We start from the raw sequence: 10,606 nt of genomic DNA, 5'->3' as shown, positions 1-10,606 counted from the left end.
TCACGTATAGCATGAGACACCAAATATCAATCTATGGCCCTCAGTGGGCGAGATGGAAGCCCTCACACCCGAGCCTCGACATGCACAGACACGCACACACCTGCCATGGCCTCACCCCGCGTCACAGCCTCACGCAATGTGGCCGTAACATGACGCAACAAGGCCGAGGAGGCGCCGCGCAGGGCCACACGGACACCCGGAGGAGCTGATGTGCCTCCATGATGGCCCGCGCTGCCTCCCTCCCTCACCGCTCTTTCTTTCCCATCCCTTAAATAACGCTGACACTCCCTTTCCCCGCCTCTACGAACCTTCATTATGGACGCCGCTAAAGTACCAAGGTGGCTAAGGGGTGACTCACCATGATACACGCGCGGAAACGGAGGAAAAACGGCGTAATAGTCTCCGCCCCGCTCAGCATCGTCCACCATAAACAAGGCGACCTCTCACTCCATCTCCTCTTTCGCCTTCGGGTTGCCACATTGTCGTACTTATTTATCTTTTATCTTCATATTTATCGGTTTATGACTAATAAAACTATCATTCTCACATCAATAACAGTATAAATAGCCATACATAACGGCCTGAAACCTCATCAACTATGTACGTGTCTGTCTCGGGGTCCAGCCTTGCCAGATTATAGTACTCATAACGTCTGTATTTTAGCTTAATCTTCATATTTATCGGTTTCTGACTAATAAAACTATAATTCTCACATCAATAACAGTATAAATAACTATTAATAACAGCTCTGTCTTTATCTCGGGTCCCAGACTTGCCAGATTGTCCTAACTCAGCCACTGGCATGTTGTATTTATCTTTATCTTCATATCTATCAGTTTCTAACTAAAATAACTATCATTTTCATATCAATAGAAGTATAAATAATCATAAATAACAGCTCGATCTGTCTCTGTCTCGGGGCCCAGCCATGACAGAATATCGTACTCATGCAGCATCTTATATTTATCTCTACATTTATCAGTTTCTGAGTAAAAAATCTCCCTCACGTCAATAACGGTATAAATGAAAAGCACAAATAACCACAAATAACCATACGTAACTGCATATACAATGGAAGCCAATATATCACACAACGTTGTATCATCGTTTCGGGTTATATCACATGATTTTGCTAAGCCATTATGATAAATAGGTGATAGATTGGTAAATTGCGGCTACGAAAATAAATTATAGCCTCTAATGATACCGAAAATTGAGATATATAACAATTAAAATGGATCCTCGTCTCGGTCTACCACAAAGGATTTCGCCAAGCCTGAAACACCATTACAATATATTTAATTAGATAACTGCAATAGAAAATAAATTACAACCTTAAGTCATATAGAAATTGAGATTAATGAAGGATATATAGAGAAAAAAAATGGATCTTGTCTGCCATATATGATTTCGCCTAGCCTGAAACACCATTACTATCCATAAACAATTAAAAACCTGCACTAAAAACAAATTATAACCTCTAATAACACCAAAAATAGATAAATGAAGGTCCGTTTGTAATAAATGCTAGGTATAAACAGTTTTCCCGCGCGAAGATCATCATGGCGGGTGAGAGCCGTGTTATTTTAGCCATTTCCGTCTTTCCTTATCGGCATTATGAGACTTTAGTGTTATTAAAAGAAATATATTAATGGTAGGGATATATTGAGTGCCTATAACCGTTAATACAAGGGTTAATTAGTGCTGTATGGCCCGTGTACCAAGTCCCTCTCTCCTTCCTCTCCTCTGTCACTTACGTTATTCCTCATTTTTACTTACTTATGGAATACTTACGTGGAGATTACATACTCACGGGTACTTACAGAGGGTATTACTACTACTTACGGTCCCGTAGGTCACCCCCACAATGGTTAGTCTCTGTACTTACCATAGGCACATTGAAATTGGTCCTTATTATTTACTTATGGAATACTTACGCGGAGATTACTTACTTATAGGTTCTTACAGAGGGTATTACTTCTACTTACGGTCCCATAGGTAACCCCCACAATGGTTAGTCACTGTACTTACCATAGCCACATTGAAATCGGTCCTTATTACTTATAGAATACTTATGTGGAGATGACTTACTTAAGAGATACTTACAGGTGATATTACTATGATTACAGATTACTCAATGCTCCTCCACACTTCCTCCTCCTTCTCTCTACACCTCCTCCTCCATAATTTCTCCTATGCAATTCAATCTTTTCTCCTCCTTGTTCCTCTCTTTCTCCTCCTCTTTCATCTCATTTCCTACACCTCCTCCTCCTTCTCCTCAACCCATAATCTCCAGCTTGAGGGTCGGGTGTAATTCTATACTATTAACCCAGTCTGCTTTTCGTAGAAGTAATTAATCATACTGTATCAAAGAATTTATTATCTCTATTCTGAAAGATATTTTATTGTTTCAGGTTAAAGTGTTTGTATTCTTAGATGCTTCTGAAGTCATGTATTCTTAAGCAATTATTTAACAGACAGAAATCATCCTTGAAACCTGATCCTTTGTGTGTTTCCAGGCGTGATAGCAAAGAACAGCCTCCAGTACTATGTGGTAGACAGCAATGAGGCCCTGGAGTTTAAGCTGGGTAAGTACACACACACACACACACACACACACACACACACACACACACACACACACACACACACAGTATACAGCTTAATACAGGTAATAATCATGTGTTCATATTTGCTTAGGTAATGATTTAGACACAGTGCAGTCCATAAGACATCGTTAGTATTAAAACTTATAATGCTTTTAAGTCACCTAATATATGAGAACAGAAACGCATCCCTGTTAATTCAACCTCAAGTTCATTATACAGCAATTTCGCTTCCTGACCACTTTTCCAAGAACGTAACCTACTTGTCGAGCGGGAGATACATGTAATAGTCTTTCCATATATAATGAGTATGTAATATCCTATTTAAATTACCTCCTGACGTATGCTCCCTGTTAGTTATTTAGTAGTCAGTGAATTCATTGCTCTACTCTCATATATCAATCTTTCTACATATATATTCTTCTATTTATTTCTGTAATATAAATGCTCCTCTGCTTTTATGTATTATTAATCCATATATTCACATTGTTACTATTATTTTTATTATTATTATTATTGTTATTATTATTATTATTATTATTATTATTATTATTATTATTATTATTGTTATTTTGTGTGTTGCAGTGCGGAGACCTGAGGACCTTGAGGATGACGAGACAACCTTCAAGCCAGACATGTCCCACCAGGTATACGGGGACAGGTTAGTTATCAAAGGGTGTTGTATTTATATCCTCTCCACCTGAAAATGACCTCTCCTTTTGCTTTCTTTTGCTGGAGAAGTCTAGGATTCTTTTTTGTTGTTATTTCCTTTTTACTTTAGTCAATATTATAGGTTAATTATGTGAAGGGGGACAGACAGCATTCTCAGGCTTATTCTATGCATTGTGTGTTTCAGCGAGCAGATCTTTGGGTACAGTGGCCTGCGCATCAAGCTGTACTACACCGCGGGCCGCCTCGCTACCTACCTCGCCCACACCTACTCTGACAAGATTCACCCAGACAAGTATGATGGTGTGAAGGTGAGGTCACACTAATTATTGATGTATTTTTTCTTTTTATTTGAGAAGGACTATTTTTTTTCTTTTCATGTGTTCTCTCTCTCTCTCTCTCTCTCTCTCTCTCTCTCTCTCTCTCTCTCTCTCTCTCTCTCTCTCTCTCTCTCTCTCTCTCTCTCTCTCTCTCTCTCTCTCTTCATAAAACTAACCTGTCTGCTGTCATGGATGTATTTTTTATTTATTTGTTTATTTTTTAGCCCGACGAGGTGATCAAGCCCATAGCTGAGAGGATTCCGCCGGGCTACCTCACCAACCTGGAGGACTTCACCGCCGCCCTGCAGAAAGAGGCAACCTTCAGGCCCTTCGGAGAGCTGGAGAGAAGGTTCACAGCCCGGTCAGGTACGAAAGCCATCACTTTCTTATTTATTATTTTTTTCATTTTCACAGCAAAGGAAGTGGCTCAGAGTTAAAGATGAATGAAAATTAAAAGGCCCGCTAAGCCCTTGTTCCACTTTTATTGCAGTTTTCAAGTTTTCATGTTTACCGCACTTCTGAATTTACACTTTTTTTAATATTGTATTGAGTACTATGTCACTTGCAGAAGAAGAAAAGGAGAGGAAATTAAGTCACATCAAAATAAAGTGTTAGTGTAACCTCTCCTTGCACTTTCAGAGGAAGGGAAGGAGAGGAAGTCTGATCTTATGCCACTCAAGACAACACTGTATTCTAGTTGTGAAGCCACCTCAGGATATATTAATGGTACCCTAAACTCTCCTTGCATTTTCAGAGGAAGGGAAGGAGAGGAAGTCTGATCTTATGCCATTCAAGACAACACTGTATTCTAGTTGTGAAGCCACCTCAAGATATATTAATGGTACCCGAACCTCTCCTTGCATTTTCAGAGGAAGGTAAGGAGAGAACATTTGAGGTGTACCGGTGCTGTGTGTCCACCCCCGGCTTCCTGGATTACCACGAGCACTTCCAGACCTTCATTCTGTGGTACATTGATGCCGCCTCCTACATCGACGTGGATGATGACAAGTGGAGATTTTTTGTCACGTAAGTTTACCTAATACTTCTGCTCTCATTGTATCTATGGTGAAAAAAACACTTTTATATGGTAGTACTCACTTCACTTTAAGATCGCTTTGGTAATGATTTAGATACAGTCCAGCTCATAAAACATCAATTGATATTACTGATTATTAGGGGTTATAGGTTACTTGATACATGGGTCCAGAAATGCAGCCCTATTGCTTAAACCTGAAGTCCAGTACGCAATTAATCCCCCAGCTATGAGAAGTACGAGTTTGAGGGTCGTCAGCAGTATGCGTTCACGGGCTACACCACCATCTACGAGTACTACGCCTACCCTGCCAACGTGCGGCCCAGAATATCCCAGATGCTTGTGCTGCCCCCCTTCCAGCGCATGGGCCTCGGGGCGGAGATGCTAAACACCATCTACTCCAATTACCAGAGCGATGCCAGGGTGCTCGACATAACAGGTGAGGAGGAGATTGTGTTGTTTTTTAGTTAACCCGGTGGTAGCTGCGGGGATCATGTTTCTTAAAGGCCCCTCTAAGCAAGAAAAATGAGAAAAGAATCATCACTCATGCAAACCATTTCATAATATATATCAACACATTTGTGATCAGTTTATGCATCATCTATTTTTGGGGTTTACATCATGGCAAAAATTTGGCCTGTCGCTGGTACACGGTAAAGCCACAAATTTGGGCCGTCGCTGGTACATGGTTAAGGAGGCAGCTCAAGGTTGTATGGTCATATTAAGCTGTTCCACTATTAGCTTCTCCCTTTTCAGCAGCAGGCTCTTTTGTTCTCATTCATTTTTTGCCCTTGAGCTGCTTCCTTCACTGTAAAAAAATAAATAAATAAGATAGAATACATAAATGAGAATGCTCTAAGTCAACTGTTTCCTCCTCCCAGTGGAAGATCCCTCGGACGACTTTGCTCGCCTCCGTGATTTTGTGGACGCCAAGAACTGCCTCAGCCTGGACAGCTTTAGCAAATCCAAGTTAAACGAAGGGTTCTCCCAGGCCATGGTGGAGGAGGCACAGAAGAAACTCAAGCTGAACAAGGTACAATATAATATGCATTCCCTTATCTTCTTTTTCTTCTTGTTAATCTCCTTATATTCCCTTATTGGGTTGGACAGGCTATGAGTCTCTCCCACTCTTGACAATGGTGTACTTTCTCCTCCCTGATGTTCGTCCTCATGTCTTCGTCCACACATCATCTCCAGGTCTTATTTGGTCTTCCAGTTGGTCTCTTCCCTTATGCCTCGACCCTTGCAGCTTTTCTGAGTACATAATAATAATAATAATAATAGTAATAGTAGTTTTATTTTGCCCAGTGGCATATATAAAAATACAGGACAAGTAAACGAACGAGATCAACCGACATACATATACGCTTAAATAATTAACAGCTTATAATGCCCTCCTTCCTCCTCCTGATATGCCCATACCATCTCAATCTTTGCCTCTGTACCACACTCAACTCATCCTCCTCACCACACCTCATCACCTCCTCTTTTGATACCTCTGGAGATTATAATGTTATGCCTTCAATCATTATTTATTTCCACACACTTAAGCAGAATCTTAAGCTCAGCAATGCACAGTTTATACACCCCCTATTAATTATTATTCTCAGAAACTTGCTCATCCCTGTCTTTCTGTGTCCAGCATCAGGTTTTCATCCCCAATCCTGTCCTTTTTACACTTGTCTATGTATTAACCTTTCCCTGTTTTCTCCCCCTGTCCAGCGTCAAGTCCGCAAGGTGTACGAGATCATCCGTTTGCACTTCACCAACCGTGCCGACAAGGAGGCCTACCTGCAGTACCGGCTGGAGGTGAAGAACAGACTCAACGTGCAGTACAAGGTGAGCAGAGGCTGGGAGGAAGGGGAGGGAAGGAATGGGCAGGAAGAGCAGAGGCTGGGAGGAAGGGGAGGGAAGGAATGGGCAGGTAGAGCAGAGGCTGGGAGGAAGGGGAGGGAAGGAAGGGGCAGGAAGCACTGGATGTTTGAATAGAGTGTGAGGCTGAGGAAGGGAGAAGGAAAGACTAGAAGGATTGTAGATAGAGGCGGGGAGGAAGGAAGGAGCAGGAAGGACTGGATGTTTGAATAGAGTGTGAGGCTGAGGAAGGGAGAAGGAAAGACTTGAACTTGAAGGATGGTGGATAGAGCCTGGGAGGAAGGAAAAGGGGAGGATGGGGCAGAAAAGACTAGAACATAACACTGATTTGCTTCCTATTGCTTGTAGATAGAAAGCCAGAGCACAGAGTAGCATTTAAGTGGTATTTTTATCACTATTATTTGTTTGGCCCTTGTAGAAAAATAAATAACAATGATAATAACACTAATTTGCTTCCTATTGCTTGTAGATAGAAAACCAGAGCACAGAGTAGCATTTAAGTGGTATTTTTATCACTATTATTTGTTTGGCCCTTGTAGAAAAATAGATAACAATGATAATAACACTAATTTGGTTCCTATTGCTTGTACACACACTCAAAAAACTATTGTTACAGTGGGGTCCGACGAATTTCACACTGAACAACCTGGTAATCACAACAGGGTTGGTAAGAGTGCAATCACCCCCACCACCTCAGCTCTGCTTGGGGGAGCAGGACAGGACCCCCATAAGGGAGGGATAGAGAGGAAGGGAGACACTGAGAGACCAGATATCACCATAATATTAATGGAGTGATTTGAGTGCCACTTGTTTAAGCTTTATATTCACAAATTATTAAACAATAATGCTCATATGATATTGTACGTAACAGCGGTGGGTAGAAGTATTCTCCCATGTCAGATATAGTTCAGTTCATAATGTGCCATCCTGGAACTAATGCTTCCACTGAACGTGTCTTTCTTTCATGAACAAGTTGTGGGCATCTGAAAAAAATACAACTTCAAATTGCAACGCTGGTAAGAAAGATAAAGTTTAAACAGAGTTGCATGGATTTCTACAGGTTGTTTCAATCTACTCCTGGGCTACCCTTCTCTCTTGTGCTGCCTCATTGCCTAATAAAAAAGTAAGAACTTTGCGCTCCTTTTAAGTTGACGAATACGGAACTTGGCACAGGCGTTTTAAATTTCCGAAATTAGCCGTCTCTGGAGAAGAGTAATTTAATAAATAGCTTGCATGCAGGAGTTAATTTGTCTAACATGTTGGTATAATGACTCGCTGAGAATTATCAGAGAATAAATCTTATTGGATGCATTCCATGATTGTTTTGAGACAGCGAATACCGTGACTCGAGTAGTGCATACTATACTAGTGAAACCATTGCCAATGTTAGCTTACCATTTGGGTGGTAAGTCAAGTTTATAATCCACCATAAATCTATCATAAGGTTAGCTAAGTTTTACGTAACCTCCTTGGCTCAGTGGAGCCGTATATGGCGATCAGTCAGTGGGATTCACTCTAATATCCGAATCCTGAGTGACTCATCACTGTTAGGTGTTTATCATATTGTCTCCTAAATGGACGAAATTTTAACTCTTCACTTGTGTGTGAGGTGTTAAAGCATAATTTCATCAACCCAAACACTACAATATTATAGCTAATTAGAACACATTAATTAACTTCGACTAAGACTCCACCTGTGTGTTTCATGAAGCGTTACTGTGCCAGCTCAAATTCTACTGCTCCACTTATGAGTCCCACTCATTTGGTTCAGGCAAGTGAACCCACACCCAACACACGCAGTGATACCAACATGAGTAGCCTGTTCTCACTGGCTTCGCCCTTGGTGTCAGTTTGTAGCGTGCTGAATGTGTAACAATAGTTTTTTGAGTGTGTGCACATAGAAAACCAGAGCACAGAGTAGCATTTAAGTGGTATTTTTATCACTATTATTTGTTTTGCCCCTTGTAGAAAAATAAATAACAATGATAATAACACTAACTTGGTTCCTATTGCTTGTACATAGAAAACCAGAGTATAGAGTAGCATTTAAGTGGCATTTTTATCACTATTATTTGTTTTGCCTCTTGTAGAAAAATATATAACAATACCTAACACTAATTTTGCTTCCTATTGCCTTCAGAAAGAGGACCGTGACATGGAGAAGCTGAAGAAGGTTCTGAAACCCGAGGAGTACGCTGCCACCATGAGCATCACCAGCCGAGAGAAGCGTCTGGAGAGCCTGGAGCGACAGTACTCGGAGCTGGAGGAACATTACCTCCGCGTGCTGGAGAGACTCGTTATCTCCTGACCTCTCCCTCCGACCTCCAGCCTCTCCCTTCTCCTTTCCTCCAATGCTGACCTCTACAGGAAGCCACTGAACTAAACTTTCCCTCCCCTTAGGTGTTAGTTTCTCTGTCTTATGTGTTTGAGTTTAGACAATAAATCTTTTTACATACATTCTCGCCCCTTTCTTTATCTGGGAGTTGAATTTTTGTTGTGATTTTTGGGGTTTTTTTTGCGAGTTTTTGGAAGTGCTGTGTGTGATGGAGGATGATTAGCCAGGCTTGACATTCATACACACACACACACACACACACACACACACACTACTTCTTCTCCTCCTTATTCTTATTCTTATTCAAACTTCTTCATTCTTCATCATCTTGGTCTTGTTCTTCTTTTTCTTCTTCATCTTCTTCTTCCTCCTTCATACACTATAATATTTACACTATACCACCTCTACTAACACATAACTACACTATACCAAATCACACATAAGCAAATGGATGCCCTGCCCTCAAGACATGCCCTGAAAATACATTGCTCAAAGATGCTGGATGGATGAAAAATGTACAAAAGAGAGAGATTGAGAGGAAAGATGTACATTCGTAAGGAAGGAGGGAAGGGAGGAAGGCTAGTGTATGTATATATATGACTCCCTGCCTCGGTGGGACATAGGGCCAGTTTAATAGCCCATCACAGGGTCATTGTAAACCCCAAAGTAACCTATATCCCCCTCAATGATCCGTTAACTCTACCCAACACCAGATACTAAGTGATTTCCTATGTGGTTTCCTTCTTTACCTCATTTTTATATCAATGCCAAACACTTTACGTACAAGGAATTTTTGTATTAGTAGTAGCAGTATTTTGTGTGTTGGTCGGGGTGCTTGCGAACTTGATGTACTGGACTTATTACAAAAACTGGCCCTCGGAGTCATATATACGGGATGGTTCGTAAAGTTTGTGTTTCCTCGGTTTACACGGATGTCTTAAAACGCGTTCCTTTGGTGGTGTCACCGTTTCCGTGTCTGTCTTGTTCTGTATCAGTTGACAACTTTGTAATATACTCCTCTTCACAATGCTAGTTTTATTTGTCAAGCCGAGATGTGTGTAGCGATGAGCTCTTGAGAACCACAAGTGACTGATAGATGAAGACTGGGGAGAGAGATCGAGAGATGAAAAATAAGATAAATATAGGTTGTGTTGGCCATAGATTGTACCCTTAATCTTAATGTTTCCCAAGGCCACAATACTACACACGATATTCACAGTTCTAGTTTTATTTATCAAGCTGACATGTGGGTAGGTGTGAGTCCTGGAGAATCACAAGGCTGCAAGCATCACTAAGCCAGCAACATATATGGAACAGAACAGAATAACCTTAGCATAAAACAGAACAGAATAACCTTAGCATAGAACAGAACAAAACAATAACCTTGGCATAGAACAGAAAAGAACACAATAACCTGAGCATAGAATAACAGAATGCAATAACCTTAGCATAGAACAGAACAAAACAATAACCTTGGCATAGAACAGAAAAGAACACAATAACCTTAGCATAGAATAACAATACAATAACCTTAGCATAGAACAGAACAGAATAACCTTAATAGAACAACAACAAAATAACCTTAATAGAACAGAACAGAATAACCTTAATAAAACAGAACAGAATAACTTTAATAGAACAACAACAACAACCTTAATAGAACAGAACAGAATAACCTTAATAGAACAACAACAACCTTAATAGAACAGAACAGAATAACCTTAATAGAACAACAACAACAACCTTAATAGAACAGAACAGAATAAACTTA

At 40.6% G+C, this 10,606-nt stretch overlaps 1 protein-coding gene across 1 annotated transcript; it reads left to right on the top strand.

The window, feature by feature from the left end:
- The first annotated feature begins 1,502 nt into the window (after positions 1–1,502).
- Positions 1,503–8,957, top strand: LOC126986247 (histone acetyltransferase type B catalytic subunit-like). The gene is made up of 10 exons (XM_050842224.1): positions 1,503–1,569; positions 2,520–2,588; positions 3,192–3,267; positions 3,463–3,586; positions 3,820–3,961; positions 4,465–4,621; positions 4,856–5,067; positions 5,510–5,661; positions 6,351–6,467; positions 8,641–8,957. The coding sequence occupies exons 1-10, from the start codon at positions 1,563–1,565 to the stop codon at positions 8,806–8,808; spliced, it is 1,224 nt and encodes a 407-aa protein (XP_050698181.1). The 5' UTR covers positions 1,503–1,562; the 3' UTR covers positions 8,809–8,957.
- Positions 8,958–10,606: the final 1,649 nt, after the last annotated feature.

This window comes from Eriocheir sinensis, chromosome 5 (assembly GCF_024679095.1).
Source record: "Eriocheir sinensis breed Jianghai 21 chromosome 5, ASM2467909v1, whole genome shotgun sequence".
Lineage (NCBI taxonomy): Eukaryota > Metazoa > Arthropoda > Malacostraca > Decapoda > Varunidae > Eriocheir > Eriocheir sinensis.
Note: the sequence above shows the minus strand (reverse complement) of the source record. Positions and strands in the feature narration are given on the sequence as shown.

Coding starts and splice junctions, on each gene's coding strand:
- LOC126986247 (XM_050842224.1), top strand. Junction 3,587..3,819: donor ACAAGTATGATGGTGTGAAG/GTGAGGTCACAC, acceptor TTTATTTTTTAG/CCCGACGAGGTGATCAAGCC. Junction 6,468..8,640: donor GACTCAACGTGCAGTACAAG/GTGAGCAGAGGC, acceptor TATTGCCTTCAG/AAAGAGGACCGTGACATGGA.